Below are 21,744 nucleotides of genomic sequence, written 5' to 3' on the forward strand. Positions count from 1 at the left end.
CCTTGCCATGGTTGAAGGAGGCCTTGTGCAGGCAGTCTGAAGCCTTTTATACAAGGCAGGGGCACGATAAGCACTTGTTCTGATACACAATCAGAAGCATTGCAAATATGTTCTCAGCATTCATATCTTTAATGAGATTATTTGTAACACATGACCTTGCCTGTATCTGAGCAGATATGATGAGATACAGTCTAATTTTTCCACACACTTTGCTCAACTTCTGAATTCCAACTTTGAGAGGAAAATGTGATTTTTCCATGACTTCTTAGAAAATTAATTTTTCAGAGACCACCAATTGGTTTTTTTGACACAAATATGTTTAGACAGTGGGAGTCTAGTGCTTACCTTTTTCTGATTTCATATTATCTTTTGTCACATATATGGGTATACAGCACAGATGAAGTTTGGAGAAAAACAAACAAAGAATTCTCCATTAAAACAAGACAGTGATACTGTGACCTTTACAAAATGACATTTTTCTTCCAATTACTTGATGGCAAGAACTTTCAGAGCAAAAGTGCGAAAGCTTTGTTCTATGGAAAAACCTGGTTTAGGTGGAATATCTTTCTGGAAGAAAAAAAAATATTAAAACTAAATATCTTTTATGAATACATTAAGTAACATTAGTGCCTATCAGGAAATAAGCCAAACTAAATATATGCTCTGCCAGGCATCACTGGAGAGGAACATCTGCAGCTCAGGCCAAGGCCACACAGCCCCATGTGCTGAGAGTCGAGCAGCTGGACAGAGGGCACGCTTTTCCCAGGGCTGCAAGGGCTTCTGTCCTGCAGCTGCAGAACACAATATTCACATGAATATTGCCCACACAGCCATGAGTGTCCAGCCCCAAAAACAGGGGGCACCAAGCTGTTGGTATCATTTGTGTAGCTTGGCACAACACCTGCTGGGCCAAGGGGAACAGGAACCCTCCACCAGGCACAAAAAGCCTCTCAGGTGAGTTGTATGTAAATCCACTCTCCACTGGAATTTGCTCAAGGTTGTCCCATAGTGCCAAATCATTTGTGTCTATACCCTTTGAGTAACTAAAAAGCATGATAGACAAACACTAAGTGGTAGTGCTGCTGCTTATTTTAACTAATTTATACATTGTTTTTAACCAATATATATAATTGATTGCCTGTATCTATCAAAACTTGGAACACATTGGTAACCTCAAATTGCAAGCAGTATTTTCATCTCCTTTCAAGCTGAGCAGAGAAGGAAGTAATTCCTCCAAGATCAGTAAGAGGCATCAGCACTTTTCCATGTTTCCATGCAATAAGGGAAGAGAGGTGTCATCTCATAGGAACAGGAGTCACCTGCTTCATTGTATGTCTGCACTATACTAAGTGTGATGGAATCCCCCTAGGGTTCCTAAGTACTGTAAAAACACAAATAATGGCCAAGGAGAACACAGACATGGGATACAATGGGATGTATGGGCTATGGTGCTCACCAAGCTACTCTACTGCACTGTGTAAAACTGTGGGTTTAAATTCAACATCTTTGCAAAGGAAGTGAATTTTTTGTGAGGAAGCATGATGGACAAGGCAAAAAAGCAGTTCACATTCACATCTTTATTTGTTACCTACACAAGCTATAATTTACAGACTGATATTTTCTGAAAAATAAAAACAAAACAACCAAAAAAACCTCAATATCCAAACACTGTTTCTTAATCTACATAAAATTTTAAAATTTGCAGAATTTACAAATTAATATTCAGAGCAGTTGGGTAAATTATACATCCTCCCTCAATATCCAGGTTCCAAGAGCTTTAAAAGTCATACAGGCACAAGATAAGATATTTTCTTTATACAACCATCTATTTACATAGCTTTTCCCAATAAACGTGGTTCAGTTCTCAAAGTAACTGCCAAGGTTTGCAAAACAGTGTATTTAAAATACATTTAGCAGCATATAAAATTAGATAAAAAGGAAAGACAAATTGCTTAAAAAAAAGAAAATGTGAGATGATAGAAACAAATCCGTAAGAAAAATAGATTAAGATATATTTATCATGACATTATGAACATCTAGTCATTGCAGAACATAGGCAAAACACAAATAAAACACAGCCATTTGTGGGCATTTGAGTTCTAGTCCTGAGCACAGAGTATACACAGCTGCACAACTTTGGTCAACACAGATTATATGCTATCAACACACAAATCATATGGCATTTGCTGTTAGCAGGATACAGCCATGTCAGGTAGATGTACCGTTAACAGCTTCTTCCCATCTATTATTCACTCCACATTCCTAACAACAGTGTAAGTGACCTTTAAAATCTTCAAACTGCCTCTCATGATCAAAGGTTTATTCCTGGGACACGTTCCTTCCCCTGTTACCCTAAAATGCAAAACAGCTGATCATACTTGTGAGTGAAATACAGCAGAGCACTTTTGTTATATATTTCGGGTTATAATTTTGAGATGGTCATTAGAGAAGATTGAATTCCAGTTAATTTAAACTGCAAGTATTACATATGCACACAAATTCAACCATAATATATAGAGATACACGTGACTGTTGAGACTCAAGCATGTTACCAAGAGGTTATTAAATACAGTACATATTTTAAGGACAGCAGGTCTAGTGGAACAGTTCACGCATTTTCAGTCCATTCCAGTCATCAGTGTTTAACTACTAGACATGCAGCAAACTGCATAGAGTGCACCTCAAATTGATCAATGTATTCCTTTAGCCCCTGTAATTTCAATTACTGGCAAGATCTTCATTTGCATCTCCTGTATCTGAGATCTGTCCATCTATTATATTCCGAGCTTTCCAGATCCTCACAGTGCGATCACTGAAAACCAAAACAAAGCAGTATTAGAGCACTGTGATTACACTGGGGAGGGAGAGAGGGCCAAGGGGGGGCCAGGGACACTTCCTTAAAAGCTTGAGTGCCTTATTCAGAAAGGTATTGTTGGCAAAATACCAGCTCTTTAATGGACATGCAAGGGTTATTCCATCTCCAGGAGACTTCGTAATTTAACATGTACAACACTGAAGATTCCCTAACCTTATCACAGCACTGGCTATGACCTTTAGCCATCTAAGAATGTATAAAGACTTTATGCCTAAGAAAAGTAAAGAGGTGTCAGTCTGTCATAAGTAAAAAAAAAAAGCACAAAACTACAAGACAATATGAAGTGCTAACTCCCCAACAAACTCCCCAACAAAAAATACCCAACAAACCCAAACCCATTTGCAAGGTGCTAGATAGCACATACCAGTGAGCTGATGTTTAGAAGCCCAGACTGTAGTTATGTACTTTTGGAAAAAAATCACTATTTACACAAATTTAAAGTATGTGTAAATAAAATATCACATAAAATGTATTACAAAACGCTGTTATAATTTGGAAGTAAAATAAAGAGTTAGTCTTGTTAAATAGCAATTTATTCCATGAAAGGGAAGTTATGAATTTCTCATAAACATTAACTTGAATGACTAGCCAACACTGATTCATATATTCCTCACAACCCCCTCAAAGAAACCAGCAGGCTGAGCAGAGTTGTGACAGTTAAAAGTGTTTTCTGTGCCTTCATTTCACTGTAAATTGTTAGGAACCATCTAAATTTTTTAGACCTTAAGCCCACTGCTAGAAATACCAAAAGACTGAAATTTTTTTAATGACAAAAAAAAAAAAAAAAAAAGAATTTCAGATGCATGTATGTTCTAAATGGATTAATAAGTTTTAGGCAAACAGAAACATGAGCTTTGATTTCTCCACCCCTACCTATTAGTGATTAAACATAAAACCTGACCACCAAATATGAAAACTTGGCAATTTTGAAATTCTGCTATGATTCAGAAAGACCTGCTTGTAATTCAGAAGGCCAGAAGCTTCCACAATTGGCACAAGAATGCAACACATCCTTTTTCACAGCTCCTGTGCTCAGACTACACCACAAAGAGCTCTGTTGCCATCTCCTGCATATTTTCCATAACAAGGTACTTTTCTTGGTCAATTCCCCTGAGTTTCAGGTCCTCAATTTGCTCACTTTTACTGAGCAAACAAATATTCAAATCGAGTTGTTTACAGGACAGTAGGATGGCTTGCAAAACTTCTGCTGTATGCCAGCACTTAAACCAAGCACAAACCAACAGCCATGTGCCATGGCTTTTAGGAGAATTTGCACAAGGAATGAGTTTTACCAGGAAATAGTCCAACTGTAGAGACAAGCTTATCAAGTTCTCAAGTACTGCCAAATTCTACCTGCCATCCTGTAGATCAGTGGTCTCCAAACTTCTTTTGATCATGCACCTCTACCACTAAATTTTTTTAAGCCCACACTGCTGTGTATATTTATTAATTATATACACATACCACTGAGTTCTGATCATTTATTCCAGCACCCCAGCAGGTCATGTTGTGCATTCTCTGGGGTGCAAGCACCCCACTTTGGGGATGGCTGTGATAGATATTAGCACTGAGGGGCATGGACTGGACAAGGTCTCCTGATGCTTTCTATGAAGTGAGTTACACATGTCCTAAACACATGTGCGTGGACAGAATTCTAGCAGGAGACACAGAAAAGAAAGATGCATGGAGAAGAACTCACTCTGCTGCTGTAAAAATCTGGCTGGAGTTGGTGCAGATGGCATTTATTGGGCTGTCATGTCCCTTCATCTCCCCAATCGGTGCAAAGGTGTCCACGTTCCAGAGCTTGAGGGTGCCTCCCCTGCAGCCGCTGAGCAGAACTGGCACCCCGGGCACCAGGCCAAGAGCACAAACCCAGTCCTTATGAGCATTGGGGATTTGCTGAAAGAGAGAAGGCACACAAGTCTCACAGGCTGCAGAACATTCCAGAGGAACAAGCACAGAAGTGGAAAAATCCCAAGTTGTAAGCCTGATTCCTTGTCCTGCAGCAGTTTTGCTACGTGGCTCTGGGTGGATTCTGCACCTTTAGAGCAAGGACAGTGCTAACTTCCAAGAGTATTTTTGTGAAATAATACTGCAAAACAAGAAGAAAATCTAATATGCACAATTGACCTAATGTGGAACAGAAATCAGTTTAGGATAATGCAAAGTCTGCATGTTTTCTAATGCATTTTTGAACATATGGTCTCTGTATATGTTTCAAGTCTCTATAACTGCTATAAAACACATAAAAAGAAAATCCAAAGAACTGCACAAAAATACACCAGGAGGACAGAAGCTGTGTTTGCCTTCTTTCTTTCCTCTTTTCCTACTAACATTATACATTGATTTTGTGATGTTGCACTTCACAGAAACACATTAATTCTTTATTGAGGAAGGACACTAGCATTTTAGTTCTCATTCAGAAAGCAAAATGCTGCACAGACCAGCTGAGAACCACATCCTTTTGTTGTTCTCACAAATAAATACACGGGGAAAAACAAAAATATGGGGAAATAATAGCCAAAATTTGCTGTCTTTTGGGGATACCAAATGTAGCTTTTCTCTAGTTCAGTTTGGTAAGAATTGCTTTGCCTTGCTGCATTGCTCATAATGGAGTACATTCAGCTTTCTAGGAACTTACCTTGGTGTTTCATTTATAACATACACAGCTACAACAGCACTGGTAATCTGAGTCTGCAGCACTCCATGAAACTGGGAATGGCAGGCAGGTGGGGTGGTTGTGGTTCTTATAAATCCCAATTCTGTCACAGCAGGGTTTTGTGACTTGGGATGTGCAACACCAAGTGAAGCAGATGATCTCCAAATTCTTTTGAATAGCATGCTTGTTAAGGGATTTTCATTAATTACAGAGGATCAAACCTGGTCAACATGTGTATGCCAAACCAGAACCTCTGATGCAACATTAGCATTTCTGCTGTAAAGCAGCTTGGCTCTGTTTCAGGGTTTGGTTGCTGGGTAGATAAAGGAGAGCAGCTGTTCAGTCTGCAACCTTGGAGGTTTTGAAAACTCAGCTGGGCAAGGCCTTGAGAAACCAGACCTAACTACAAAGTTGGCCTTGCTTGAACCAGCAGGACAACTTTACATTGTGTGACCTCCAGTGGGCCCTTCCACTCTGAATTATCACATGATTAGCAAAGCAACAGCATTTCTCATTCCCTATAAAAGACAATTAATAAAAAATACTTCTATTCTGTCAAATGCTTCAGTCTCACCTCATTGAAAAACATTCAGCATTTTATAGAAATGAAAAGAAAGAAGTGTGAGATTATTCTTTTCAAGTTCTAATTTTCAAACCAACAAACAGGGGAAGGCAAGGTAGAGAATCATGCCCATATACCAAAAGGAAAACAAGGAAAGTGATATAACTAGTCCAATTTACATACTTATTCACCCCTGATCCTGTATTCTTTCTGATGTTAAATTAATTGCAATAGCAAAAATGCATATTGCATAATTTTTTAATGAGCCTAAAATGCAAGAGTGAAGACACTCCTTAAAATTTTAATGAAGTCACTCTGAGAAAACAAAATCTTTCCAGTCCCTATGATTTTGGTACAAGATCCTTAGCACATTTTTCTGGACAGAGAGATGTGAGGGCAGATGTCCCAATATGGGCAAGTGAAGATTTTCTGTAAGATGCCAAATTTATGAATCCTTATTTTAACTGCAAAGTCTTTGTAGTATTCTGAAAAGGAACTGGCACTGAACTGGATGATTTTGAATGAAAGTCAAGAAAGTTTATATATTTATGGAATACTAATTATGCCCATATATAAATTTTCTTTTTAAAGTAGCTAGTCCATTATTTTCTCATGTCCCAATACTTTAAAATTTTATTTGTTTCCTTGCTATCAGTCTACATATTAAATGCATGCTCCTCCTTTCTGTAAAACTTACTGCAAAACCAGCACTCTCTTCTGGTATTTGTTTTTCTGCCTTCCAGTTCTTGGTCAGTCTCAGGTTAAATAATCACAACTATATCTCAAGAACCTCTCATAAGCCCTAGAAGAACAGACCAGCTTATAGCAGGTAGGCAAAAAGCAAAGTTCTTCATGCCAAACAAATTGCAATTTCCCTGGACTTGAGGTCCTTTTACACCCACTCCCTTTTTTTCCTTTTTACATAAGGAAAAACATACAGCAAACGTGTTCTGACAGCAAGTGTTATTGTGAGTGTGTTGTATACAGAACATAACACCTGCACTGTATAAGGAGATGATCTAAGGTCTAAGACTGGGTGGAGTGAGATAGGCTGTAAAACCTCTTCACAAGGAAATATTTTGTAGCCTGATCTAAAGTATTGTTTTTCATTAATGAGTTCCCAATCCAAACTTTACTAACTTGTCAAAGACAAGTATCCAGTGATTCCAGTCACAGATGAGGCAAATGCTGCTTTTATTCTGAAGCAGAAAAACAACCCCCATGTACTCAGAGCTAAAACAGGATAACCACTTCACCAGAATTTCCTGATGCTACATGCACAGAAGAGAAAAGCAACTGCATGTAAAGATCAAGTACATTATTGATTTCTTTCTTAGTCAGTGCTCTATGCCTTCCCTATTAAAAGCACCAGTGTCTATGTGAATAGTCATTGTATGAGCCTGAACATTTATAGAGCCTGAAAACAGTTCTACAGCGTGACTGTCACAGCAGCTGCATGATTTTTTCATTACCTGAAGAAGATCTTTTTGAGACAAATCCCATTTCTTAATTCCATTATCTCTTGAGCCACTAAAAAGGTTATCTCCCATAATAGCAAGTGCTTCAATGCCATCATAATGAGGAGGTTCAAAATTGTGTGTAGGACTCACGCTTCCAAGAGCCCCTTCAGTCACATCAAACATCTAAAATAAATAATACAATATGTTATATGAAATTTTCTGCCATCTAACCTGCTTGAAAGTCATGCAGCAAACAACTTCAGGGAAAAAACTTTTTACAGTCTTGTTACAGGCCACAGTATCATGATGTATATTTGACAGAATTTATCTACCAGAACCACTCCTTTCTCCCCCCTTCCACCTCTTGCCTGAAGTGGGAATACTCCACTGACTTCAGAGAAGACTGCTCTGGGAAGAATTACTACTACTTGAATATCATATACACAGCAGCTTCACAGGAAGGGCCCATATGTACCCTGTGTGGTGGGCTAGAGAAACAAAGCTCATGGGTGAGTTTGGAAAACATAACTCACTCTGGGAGAATTGCACAGCTAAGTTGCTTCAGAAAGAGGCATTAATATGCTTTTCTGGACAAGTTGTTTTGGTAAGGGTTACATACTATTACATACTGATGCTTTTCATGTACTAGACACACCTCTCTCCTTGTCTGTGCTCCAAGAATGGGGTGTTAAACTCTTTAAGAAAGGTTGCTTTAACAATTTAAGCCATAATCAATCCCATCAGGTTTTTGTTGCTAGAGCTGCAGTGTAAGCAAATCTGATTCATTTTGCATTGTAGGGAACCAGAACTCACCCAGTGAGACTGAGCTGAAAGAACAGATGAGCTGTAACTTTTTAAACCACCAGCTCTGTTTCACAAGAAAATGTCAAACTTTATCCTCTATTATTTGCTCTTTATTGGCCTTTTAGAATGAATAAACTTGACAGTAGAAAAGGGAGAGCTTGGTAGTGTAAAATAATACCTTGTGAGCTAAAGGTATGTTAAAATACGTTACCACATTCAATTAACATGCATCAGTTCCAACTGTAACAAAAAATTCAGTGATAAACCAGAAAAATCAGGTACCTAGAGATGACTAATATTACTGACTCAGTAGACAAGACAGTAGTTTCCTGTGACATGACAGTATCTGTCACCAGGCCTGGTAGCCCAACAGACCTACCCATGCAGAGAACCACAGATTGTTATGGGTTTAAAATGGACCTTAAAGATCATGTACTCCCAAACCCTCTTTGGTACTAGGGACACCTCCCAGTATACCAGGCTGCTCAAGGCCTTATCCAGCCTGGCTTTGATTACTGCCAGCATTGGGGCAGCCACAACCTCAGTGGGCAACCTGTTTCAGTGTCTCACCACCTACACAGTGAAGAATTTCATGTTAATATCATAACCTAAATTTCCCCTTTTTCCATCTGTGCCCATTACTCCTTGCTCTGTCACTACAGTTCCTGATGAAGAGTCCCTCTCTGGCTTCCCTGAAAGCCCCCTTCTGATAATGGAAAGTTATGAGGTCTCCACATAACCTCCTCTTTTCCATGCTTAATGGAAGCATTGAGAATTCATAGACAGCTGAACATATAGATCATTTATACTATCCAAAGTAGCTTGAGAATTCTGGAGGCATTCACTTTGGAGAACACACACTACTCTGAAGCACACAGAAATGGCTGAAACATTGTAGTGGACATTGTAGTGGCGTAAGTCAAGAGGCAGGCAGACTTAGGAGGATTTATGTAGCCTGGCCACAGAAAGGAAGGACAGATAAACTTCTCTGCCTGTTGACAGCTTTGTTTTCCAAAAGCCCTCCCACATCCTTGCTTTTCACAGGAGCTCACAGCAAGACAAACTTGCATTACATGACGCCACCCTGTTGTTCCCACTGAGGTCCCTCCCTCATTACTATGCCAGGATGGCAGCTCATAACTAAACCAATATTCTGAACTGTGCAGAGAAGTAATTCTCAGAGTGTCTGCCTCTGTCTCCCCATTGCCCAAGAATCCCCTGGCCTCTAACCATAGGGACACTGCTGATAGGATTCAAATCCACAGCCCAAACTGTCCAACCTCCCTGGCAGTTTTTTGCATCTGGCACAGTGCCCAGCCAAGCATCCAAGAATTGCAGAATAATACGAAAAAATGAAAGCCTAGCTCAGTGAGAAAGCTCACACAGACTCTGGATCCTGCTCCACCCCAGCTGTGTTCATACACTCTCTACAGTGTGCGAGAAGAACAGAATAAAGAGTATCCCCTCATAACAAGCTGGGGTTTCCTGCCCATTCTCTTTGGCCTCATGTATCACACATTCTTTGCAGTGTGAAGGTCACCTTTACATGACAATCTACAATTTATTAAGTCTGGTGATGTGGGTGTAGCCCTGAGAAACAGGAGCTTGTGGGTTTGAATAGCCACTGGCTGAGGTGAGACAAAAAAAAAAACAAACCAACCAACCAACAAACAAACAAAAACAAAACAAACAAAAGAAAACAACAAAAAAAACCCAACACCCTCCTCCCAAAAAACCAGATTCCACATCCTAGAGTAAATTAATCACAACTCCAAGAAACAGAAAAGTATATTGGCCACCTTGCCTGAGAAGTGCTGACCTTGCTGTCTTCCCCACTTCAGAACGAGCCTGGGCTAAACCCTGGACTCTCTTACGTGAGCAACACATAGGGTTGTCTCTGCTGAAACAATTAGGTCTGCACTCCAAAACAGAGGCACTGACTTAAGATAAAGAGCTAAATGTTACCTAAAAGCAGGTGTTACGAATATTTCTCCAAGACTTTGTACACTTGGCATCCAATGTAATGGGGATTAAGAAAAAAAGTAAACTGGAGACAACCATGCATCCATCTTCCTCAGTAAAACAAAAAAGACATTGAAGTGGTAAGTATTATGACTGAATATTATTCATGATCCATGACTGGTGAAATAATTTTCATTTTGGCTATCACATTTTGAATGTGTAGTTGTAAGCCACTTCTATTGAAGCCTGCATCCCATGCTGATATGCCAAGTTACCTTTATATAATGATCCTTTGAACCAGTGATAATAAGATCTTGTCCATTGGAGATCTGATCGACAGTAAGGCACATAACAGGACCCTGGTGACCAGTTAGCTTTCCTGTAGACTGAAATCTTTAAGGATAAGAGAAGAAATGAGGATTTGTTAATTTTTCACATATCCAAATGAGTCCATAGCACAGCTTGTGACAAATGGATCGTTTCATTTTCCCTGTGTCTTCAGTACTCATCCTATTGTTTACCTATACTCTATTGCTCATATGCATGAATAATTATTAAATCTACATTAAACACAACAAAACCCCTCTACTTAATATAGGAATTAAATACTTAAAATAGAAATTAAAACATTTTAAAGTAAAGATTAATCAATCCCCTCGTAAGTATTTTCTGTATTTTGAATGCACTCTTTGGGAGCAGGTTCTGTTTGGAAAAGTGTAATTATAGTGCAGCTATCATAACCCCATATTATATTCCACTGGCTTCCATCATCTCATCAACAATTACTAGTCAGGATTCCCATCCTCACTTCTACAAAAGTGTGTTTTGTAGTGCCTGTCAAACAAAACCTTGTGTTTTTCCAGTCACTTTTACTGAAATGATTCATCACAACCTTAACACATGAGAAAATCATTATCTCAGTAACCACAACAGATGGATTAGCTGATGTGTAATTGATACCATATTTTGCCCAGATGTGGACACTACCATATAGAAGAAATACTACACTGACTGTTTCATATGCACAACTTTGTGTCTGCCTATGCACATGTAACCACCTAAAAACATTCTCTTTGGCTGGTGTTCTGTACCTTTTCAGGTCCCACATCCTCACTGAGTTTCCAGCAGCTGCATAGAGGAATGTGCCAGTTGGATTTAGTGCAATTTGATTGATCTGGTTCTCTCCAGCTGGGATAGCAACTGTTCTGTTAGTACTTCCTGAACACACATCAGCAGGCATAGCCTGGCCTGAAGACCTGAGTACAAGGAAGGAAAAAAAGGGAAAAAAAAGAAAAAACCTGAATTCTACAGTTAGTTTGCCATACTTTGTATACTCTCTAGAAACAAACTAATTTCACTGAGCAAAAAAAGGCTATAAGCCAATTATGAATACTAAACATCTGATAAAACTCTATATGCAAATTGTTTTGTGTTCCCATATATTACTGGTGTCCCATACTGACTTAGCCTGAACATGTAAAGAAACATTGCCAACAGTGTACTTATATTACACTGTACTGCAATACTGAATTAAATATAATAAAATGTATCTAAAATCAAGACTCATTTGAATGCTTGGCACCTGAAGTTCAGCATACTCACGTCAATGTCCGAATGCACTTGGCAGAATCTCTGATGTCCCACACCTTGATATAGGAGGTTGAAACTGTGAAGACCAGGCTTGTGTAGTTGCAATATTTAACAGAAACCACATTATTTGGGTGACCCCCTAAAGACATAATCTCCTGTCCAGTTACCAGATTCCAGACTTTACAGGTACGATCTAAATAAAGACAAACAAAAACGGGGAAAATATTAAGAATAAAAAAAAAAAAATCTCATGAAAAATCTCATGCTTTTCCTAAACTCAGTTAATTTTTAAAAAAGTACATTCATTCATTTGCACTCATACATTTTCCTCCATTTCTGTAGACACCATAGAAACACAGCTAAAATAAGTAGTTCTTTAGAAATACTCATAGGCATCCATCTATTATTATCAAAACCAAGCAAGGTTGATCATTAAATGTGCTTTCAAGATCTGCATATTAGCTCCCAAAGCATTTTAAAAGGTATTAAAATCTAAAGGGAAGTGAAAATGCCGACAATTTAGAGGCTGTAAAGTGTGGATGATCATAGATGAAAAGAAGAATCCAATTTTTAATTCAATAATTCATTATTAAAAACATAGTTCAGGACGAGTTTTGAGACTTAGCATGGCTGAGTTCTGTCTGCCACAACACAACTACAAACGTGAGAAGGGACCCAAACTCTTCAGTGTTTTGGGGGCCTCTGAAAGTCCCAGCAGAGAGTGCTTTAGTCACTGTTTTGATTCCATAGCAAAGGAATTTAAATACTGCAACCTTTTATGTATTAAAATCCCAAATGCACAGAAGTTTTCAAGAAATCTTCAACACTACTGGCAAGAACAGGAAACTCTTTTTGCTGCACCATGTCTGTATCACTCCAGGTATTTTAGATACACATTTATACTGAAATAAGTACTGGAAGGATGAAGAGAAAGCTTCATGTATAGACTCCAGTTATGATAGCATGAAGGTAAGTATAGCAAGACCTGTCTGCCACTTTAAAACACCAACTACCAAGATCAAAGATCTGCTGTGGACATGAGAGCTTACTGGCATTTCTGAATTTGTCTGCAAGTATTATCTGATGTCAGTGAGCCAAGACTTTCTGCTTCAGCAACCATTTCCAAAAGATTTAACTTTATTTAATTAAACAACTGTCTACACTCTTGAGTAAAAGCATACTTGGTAAACTCCCCTCAAAAAATATATAGAGAAAAAATTTTCCCATAAGTTTAAGAAGCTAGGATATGACTTCAAAAAGGTAAATATTTGCAACATCTGCAATCATCCATTAAAAAAAACCAAACAAACTACTAAATCTTTAGAATACAAATCTAGATGTAAAATAAAATTTTAAAACATGCCATTTTTCCCTCACATAGCCACTAAATTTAAAATCTCAACAGAAATTAACTAAGTATTATTTACAAAATCTAAATCAATGTCCTTTTTTGCAACTTTGTATTCTTGTACAAATGTTAAAATGTTGGCTTAAAACCTGCAAGATCAAAAGTTTGCCAACTCACTCAAAGTGTGTGATTTGGTATTTTTAACAGCCAGCTAGTAGAATAGCTATGGAATCCATAACTGACTATTAGCAGTGGAAGACTTGCATCTGATGGGGTTGTCAACTATGCTAATACTGGGATAAAAGGGATGTCCTGAAATTTCAAGGTTTATTCATTATATGAACTAGTTAAAAGGAGAGTCTCCCTGTCAAGAGCTGTTAATTTCTTCCCAGCTACTCTAATTCCTGTTAGCATTGATACTTTCAGAAAAAAAAAAAAAAAAGAGTCTGCCATAGTTTCAGCTGCACAACTAAGAATATAACAAGTCTTTTATATTAAAATAGGTGTTTGTGAAAAGAAATCATTGAGCTCTGGTGGCCTCTGGTGGTATCTTTAGGCCAAACTGAGCAATGATACTGGAAATTCATTACAAACAGGAGGAAAATGTTCTCTTCAAAACACTGCTTCTGTCAGTTTGAGAAGCCTATAGAGCAACTGCACCATCCAGTAAGGAACTTAGAGGTTACTAAAATTCCAGGACCTCCCACAACTGCCATGCAGTTCTCATAACAACAAAGGATAGGAAATGAGATGCACAGAGGAAGCAGAAGACACCCTCAGATGAAGATAGCTCAAAAAACCAACTATGGCATGAAGGGTATTCAAACTCTGTGCAGTAGAGCCAAACATGTCCGAATTCCCACCTCCACCCTTACCTGAAGCTATTTGCATTGCATGTCATGTGTTTGCATGCTACCATGACAGCTTCCATCTTATCACTCAACAAGTGTTAATGTTACTGCTTTTTGTAGTTTTCCACTACAAATAAGCAGCCAAATACTACACATTGGAGTTAGAAACCTGTAGATAATTACTGTAAATCCATCTTCAGCTTATGTTGAGAAACAGACCCTTAGAATTTTCCACTGTGTTTACACCACTAAGCACAAATTAAGAATTTCACAACACCCCAAGTTGTCAAAGCAGCCTCTGTAGACAGCAGAGGTACAAAGAGCTTGCCCAACCTTTAGATCCAGTGAAGAGAAGATCATCAGTTGCATCAACACAAAGCACAGCCTTGATATGTCCCTCAGCTGTGTAGATACACTGAAGTGGGGACGATCGGATGCCTTTTGAAGCAGGAAATGGGTTAATTATCCCCCTAAAGAAAAAAAAGGAATGTGAGTTGGGCACAGTAATAGACACAGATAAAGCTAATTTACTTGCATGTAGGGAAAAAAAATTAACCTAGTTCTTAGATGTGAGGGCAGAACGGCTGAATGCCTTTCATAAACTATGTAAGGACTTTCACTATTTAGCCTCAACACATGTCAACTCTGGCCTATCAGTTAAAGAAAATCACATAAAAACCAAACAAATGAAAAGACAACAAGATGCTAAATGCTGGGTACATTGCAAAGTCTGCATAATGCTGAACAAACCAGGACACTTAAAGCTTCTGTATGCCCAAGATCAACCATCTAAACAGCATAAACAGCTCTGAAAAATGGAGCAAATGTAATGTGCAGTGCCAATTCCAAACGCAGCATGCATTTCACATCATCTGATTTCTATGGGCAGACACAGAGAACTGGAGTTAACTTCTGTGTCTGAAAAGGCTCCCACTGGACCCTGTACCCAACAACATGCTCACGGCTCAAATGGCTAAAAGGGAGGATGACTGGAATGCTGACACCCCAGAGGAATCTTCCTGGCACTTTCAGCTAATTCTGTGGTGATGCCAAAAGACTAACTTGCCTGAAATAAACACCTCACAATTCTTTACCAAACAAAAATTACTAGCTGTCTAAAATCCCATGCATACAATTGCACGCATACAGACCCCTTTATTTCTGTGAAGTGTAGAAAAGCCTCAAGGTGATGCCCAAAACATGCAACACTGTGATCTGGCCAGCTTGCAGTTAAGACTCACTGTCATGCTCTTTTGGGAATCACACACATAGCTGTGATGAAAAGGAACTAAACCATAGCCCTATCTCATCAAAACAAAACAAAAACTATCAGATCCTTTAGGAAAATCTAAAAAATTAGTAATATTGTCCAGAAGTTTGCTATAGAAAGGAAAAGTCCTTTATCATACAAGCTAACTTTGTGACAGCTGGTTCGTTTATCTAGTACATTAAAATTATGATTTTAAACATTTTTACAGTTCGGGACATCTTCACTCATATAATTCATTACTCCTCAGCAATCCTTCTTTAGATTTTACTAATATTAATAGCATCTTAAATTGTGTAACATTATCTTCCTCATTTTGGAAAGGCATTCACCTTTCATCTGCACTGTTTTATGTTTTCAAGAAAACAGGAACAATTTGCTTTTTAATTAATTTAGGTCTCTCTGCTTTTGTTTTCCAGCATCACACTAAACTAACATGATTTTCTCTGTAGTAGTCCCTGTTGGATCATGCTGCCTCTGAACTGAGTTATTCCTCCTGCTCTTCTCACCCAGGAGAAAGCCAAGTAAAACACATGTCCTGGAGCTATTTATCTACCTATATGCAGTGTTCTAAAAACAGACAAAAATCACTACAAGTGCTACAATGACCAGCCAAAGCTACCATTACATTATTAGCAGTTATTTGACTGCCCTTCTCTAGATAAACAAATATTTCATTGAGTACCAAAATCCTAACCCCCAGGGACACAAGTAGCAACATTTCTTTGATCTCTTAAGCCACTGTGCATTGTCTCAGAAAGAAGTAATAAAAACTACTCATTTTTATTTACACTAGGATTTCGTTTTTAGTGATCAAAGCATACAACGGAAAAAGAAAAACAAAAATAAGGAAATAAGTAAATAAAACATAATAAAATGTCTGCTCCTATTTTTTTTTAAGAAAACAAAGAGAGAAACAATGTGCCTCAGGAAATGTTTACACCATACTTCAATTATAATTAAAACACCTGACATGCTCAACAATGATAAAAGAATACCCTAAAAAAGGAGAGGGGGAGACATGCTTGACCCAAATCTCAGATATTTCAAGTTCCAGCAAAGGCAAGAGAAACAATGCACAGGTATCAGGAAAAATCATGCAACAGAATAAAATGCCTTAAGAACTGGAATAACTTTGATGTGAGATGCCAAGAAAACAGAAAAGAGAAAGAGAGAGTACCTTTGTACCTCCGACAGAGAGGAATCACTTTCATCAGACCTACAATCAACAGTGGTGGAATTGTGAGGAGAAAGAATATAGGTATCAGCAAAGAACGCCTCCACATGAGAACACACAACAGCATGGCCAACTCAGAAAAGCAATGCAAATCCATAAACATTATGCAGCATTGCTCAAGGTATATCTCAAACCAATGATGATATGGGGGGTAGGGGGGGAAAAAATAATTATCTTAAAATATCACTCTCAGCAGTAAGTTACAGTAGACTGTTTCAGCTCCAGAAGATGAGTAACAGCAGCTGAGCCATTTCTTATTTCCCCAACATTTTCTTAGAGAAGTAAAGGCAAAAGCTTAAAAGGAGAAGATAGATGCACAGGTTAACCTCCATAAGATGCTTGTTGAGAATATCAAAAGAAAAAAAATACTTTGAACATCAATGCCTGCTAAGTGTAGAAGAGACATGCAAAATATTAGTAAAAGACACATAAATGTTAAATATGATAACTCACTCAAATAAATACAGCAATTTGCAAGCCATGCTGAGTTCAAAATCCTTCACCTCTCATTTCAAAAAATGTTTAAAAATAAAAACCAAGAAGACATACAAGACAATATTTTCCCAAGACATGATGATTTTCAGTACATCTTAAGATGCCCATTTTCAACTCAGACAGATTCAGCAGTTTCTACTTGACTTCAAAGTCAGGTCAGAGAAAACGAAAAGGGTTTGGTGGGAGTTAGCAATAAGAACGGTAAGCTAAGATAAGGAAGTCACAAGCACAGTTACTGAAAGCCTTGCAAGCCACTGCCTGGTATGTGGTGGCTGTAGACCTCTGAAAAAAACCCCATTTTATTCAAAAAATAGTGCCAACAGACAAAAGCAATTTCTTATCCTGCTAGAGTTACAAATAAAGGTTTATTTTAAATCTGAGTTGCAGTTCATAAGCACTGCATGGTATTTGTATCAGTACTGAAACCTGTAATAGAGATTCTAGTCACGTAAAGTCCACTGCCATTTGGAGAAAGGTTCCTAAACAGATGCCTAATGTGAGAAAAATCTGTTCTACTTCTTCTAAACAAGATATGAATATCATCTACTCCTGCAGATCACCTCCTAAAGTCAGTCAGTTCAATAATTTGGATAATATCTAAACAACTGTGTTCTAGCCATTTCAATGTCCCATCCTCTGAGGTGCTGTTGTGAGAGCACTCTGAGCAACACTGGAGCAACTGAGTAACTGCCAAAAGCACTATTTCCTAAATTATCACCTAAAATCTATTTTTGAGTGTAAACACACACACAAATACACAAACATCTAAGAATTCTACCATTTTCTATTTTGGGTTTAAAACTACAAATACCAGACATAGCCTAGAAAACAGGAAACAAGGTTCAGCAGGAAATTTCTCTTCTCAAATTTTTACAGTGGTTCCATGATAGTTTAAAATATTTCCTTTGAAAACTACACAAAAACATGAGAAATATCTCCTCCTGTCTTGCAGAAGGGCAAAATTTCTACCAGACACTACACTGAAAACTTGAGCACACTTTGCATTTCCCTGATTGGGGGCTGAGGCTTCCCTTTGTGACTTACTTATCCTGCTGAACTGATGTGTTTCCCTGAGAAACAGTAAGACGACTAAAAACATTCATTTCATTACGGGGCCGGCTTGGTGGGGAAGTAGGAGGTGACAGACTAGCCTCTGGGGCTCCAGAATCTGAGCTACAAAAAAAAAAAGAACATCTTCTTTAACAGGTTATGAATGGTTAGAAAAGTTAGATGCAACACGCCTCAAACGTTAGATGCTCTTCTCTTAAGCAAATGATTAGGATTGTAATACAGATATTTCTCAGAGAAGGCAAAAAGCTTAAGGCTGCAGAGTGCAAGATGGCACAATGTTCAAAGATTAAGTGGTAAAAGTGAAAGCTATAGGCAGAAAACACAAATGTAAAATGAAGAAATTCTTATAAAATTGAAGGCTCTTAGAGATACTGTTGACTTTGATTTAAAAAAAAAAAAGTAATTTGCAAATGCTCCAAAGGGCATTTTCTCAGGGCTCTGCTCTGAGCTATTTTGTACAGAAAAACAACCTGGAAAAAACCACAAACAACCACGCATAAGCTGAGCAATAATATCAACAATGAAACAATACAAACTATCCTGGAAGAAAAGAAATAGAAAAATACAGATTTATTTTTCAAGAAAATTCAAAGTTCAAATTACGTCAGCAGAAATAAATTTAAAATAATCTTACAGTTTTTGTTCTTTTGTCTTTGTCTTTTCCACTGTTTTCTCATAGGCTTTTCTCTTTGCTAAAGGTGAAGGCTCAGGTATTTTCTTCTCTGGAAGAGATGGTTGTCTCGAACTAGAACAAGAGCAATCATTATCTCACTCCAAGGCCCTTCACAGAACATTACCTGTCATTCTCTCAGTGTGATTTCAAATTTTAGAACATACTTAATCTATTGTTGTCTCTCGAATTTAAGGATGATAAACTTGTTCTCACACTTGAATATAAAAATATACTAAGTTATTAATGTTGAAAATTGATCAAAATATAGAGTCAGATACTGAATAGTTAAAGGAGATATGCTAATTCAATAATAAAAGAGACTCACTAAAAGAAATACAATGGAGTATGCATCCCAAATTAACATCATGGAAGTCCTTAATTTTCAGATTCCACATGCGTATCTACAATCGGCCATTTACAGATATGAAGAACAGAGACATCACAACGATTCTTATACACAAATGAAACTTTGCAGTAACATATTAATGTTAATTAGGAAGTGAGAAGAGGTACTTCCCACTGACAAGCTATTATAACATGGTTTCTCTTTGTCCCCCACTTCCCTTCTCCCTTGCTTTCCATACCTCATTTGTCTCTCCAGTTCCTGCTCTGAAACAATTCCAATTCATAGTCACTGTGAATTGGAACCTCTTATTCCCCTCCCAACCTTTTATTCCCCATTAAAATTAGCAAGAATATCAAGAGGACAGTATTAAAGCTGACACCCAAATGTTTTCATTTCACCACAGTCAGACAAAAGAAAAAAGAAAGGAATCTAAGCGGTCTCCATTCTTCTGAACTTCCATTTCTCACTAGTTGAGCAATCACAAAAGCAATATTTGTTTTGTTTTTCCTATTTCTTTGTATTTAGAAGGATTTTTCCTATGAATATGAAACACTCATTAAAGCAAGAAAGCAGATTCTGAAAATGGTTTTGTTCCACACAACTCCATTAATCAGATAAAGCTCATTTGGCAGGCCACCTGCCTGACATGGTTATGACCATCAATCTCAGAGCCCTACAGGTTCTGAATATGCATAGCTTCAACTTTTCTAAATGTTTCCCTTAAGAGGAAGTCTGTGCTATATAAAATCCACCTGGAGACTGGAATACAGAAGAACATGATTTAACACGGACAGCACAACCACAAACAGCTACCTGACCCAAGCAGAAGAGACAGTCTCTGGTGATCACAAACCCTAACTGGAATGTGAGGGACCTGTAGGACCAGGTGCCAAGAACTGCATCTCAACCCTAGAGCTCCCCAGGGTCTTCAAGAGACACAAAAAGGAGGACAAGTGATAACCTGCCTGGTTTTGCACAGAAGCCTAGCAATTAAGTCATAAAAAAAGGGGAGAAAGTGGGTCCAACTCCCTCAAGGTCAGAGCACTCATTTCTATGTAGGGCTCCCTTACCTCTAGGCATACTGTGCAAAGGACACCAAAAAAGGTGGAACAGGACACACTCCCTTCCCTGTCTTTATGCTGAACTAGTATGCATTTAGGAATGCAAAAATCCTGAGGTCACAAGACAAATTCTATGAATCAGGTTGACAGGCCTTCCAGCAAGGATGACAAACAGGCTATAGTGTCTATTGCCAGGGTTGCTTACATGTCTACTGAGCAGCTGCTCGATTAAATAAACCAAAGCAGAAACTGGAACCCAAGCTCCTCTGCCTCACACTGGCATCCTGCATACTCAGACACAGAGACAACTTTCACTTGCTCTCTCTCTACCTGCCCTTGAGTCTTCCATCTTTGACTCCACACTGGAACATCCTCAGAAGAGGGTGTAAATAGCATCATCATTTTCTGAATTCTTTTTGAAAGCCTGGGAATGCAGGTATTATAAAAATACAGCGATCTTGCTGGAATGAACTTCCTAAGCACAGGTGTAAAAACCAGGTGCATGATGGCAATGACCTATCAGAAAAGGAACAGGACACATACCTACTTCCAGGTTTCCAGAGCCCTTTTATATCTGCCAGGACAGACATCTGAACAGAGCTGACACAAGTCCTACAGAAGACAACTATCCTCTGAAAAAGCTGCTGTAGATGAGTTGAACATATCAAAGGACAACAGCACTAACCAACTTTGTAAACAGAATTCCAGTTAAATTAACTGCTGGCCATATGTATTTATGTAACAGAATCACACAATGGTCTGGATTGCAAGGGACTTATAGATCACCTAGTTTCAAGTAAGTGGCACAAGGGAGAAAATATTTATTGCAGGTAAGGTCCAAGTCTCCTCCCAAATAATATATTTTATTACAAGAGATATGCTGGCACCACAGGTCTATAAGGGAAGGCCAGATGGGTCATAAAGACAAGATTTCTTCAACTATGGCCAGATAAACCAGCAAGAGTTCTAGTTTTGAAAAAACATACACACTTGCAGTGAGAAGGTCACTGCAGATTGATTGTTGGCATTTTTGATCACTTATCTACAGAAACATGATCAATACCAATTCAGTATGCGAGGCCTATTGCTGGCTGAATTGACTTTGTGACAGTATGCAACTCCCAAATTCTTGCAGAACATAGTTTTGGGAAAATCCTTGTTTGCCTTTTTGCTGGCTCACTTTCATAAATGGATACATTCTAGAAGATAGAGTGAGGCAAAAGTTGGCATTACCTGAGTCTTGGATGTCAGGTCATAACACTTGATGTTTTAGATCTTGAAGCTTCAAAAGTCTCTACTGATCTCATGCTAACTGCTGAAACAAGTGGGTTTTCTCCACCTATGCTCACCCTCAACAGCATTCTTTCCAAGCAGATTCTATTTGCACTGAAGCCATCAGCATGGGTTAATAATTGCTGTCAGCAGTGTTTTACTGTTCACAATTGCCACCTCAAGCACATGCCAGAAATACATAGTAAAAAAT

At 38.3% G+C, this 21,744-nt stretch overlaps 1 protein-coding gene across 4 annotated transcripts in view; it reads right to left on the reverse strand.

The window, feature by feature from the left end:
• Positions 1–1,562: 1,562 nt before the first annotated feature.
• KIF21A (kinesin family member 21A) overlaps positions 1,563–21,744 on the reverse strand; it is an 86,928-nt gene continuing 66,746 nt past the window's right edge. For 2 of the 4 annotated variants that reach the window (XM_054631717.2, XM_054631719.2), the window contains 9 exons: positions 18,816–18,926; positions 16,559–16,597; positions 14,445–14,581; positions 11,925–12,105; positions 11,414–11,578; positions 10,598–10,715; positions 7,569–7,739; positions 4,575–4,774; positions 1,563–2,812 (listed from right to left, as the gene is read on the reverse strand). In XM_054631717.2, the coding sequence (XP_054487692.2) occupies positions 2,719–2,812; positions 4,575–4,774; positions 7,569–7,739; positions 10,598–10,715; positions 11,414–11,578; positions 11,925–12,105; positions 14,445–14,581; positions 16,559–16,597; positions 18,816–18,926 (1,216 nt within the window). In that variant the 3' untranslated portion in view covers positions 1,563–2,718. Of the gene's footprint in view, positions 2,813–4,574; positions 4,775–7,568; positions 7,740–10,597; positions 10,716–11,413; positions 11,579–11,924; positions 12,106–14,444; positions 14,582–16,558; positions 16,598–18,154; positions 18,284–18,815; positions 18,927–21,744 lie in introns of all 4 variants that reach the window. The other 2 variants (XM_054631723.2, XM_054631721.2) reach the window with 2 other exon arrangements.

Source organism: Agelaius phoeniceus, chromosome 5, assembly GCF_051311805.1.
Source record: "Agelaius phoeniceus isolate bAgePho1 chromosome 5, bAgePho1.hap1, whole genome shotgun sequence".
NCBI lineage: Eukaryota > Metazoa > Chordata > Aves > Passeriformes > Icteridae > Agelaius > Agelaius phoeniceus.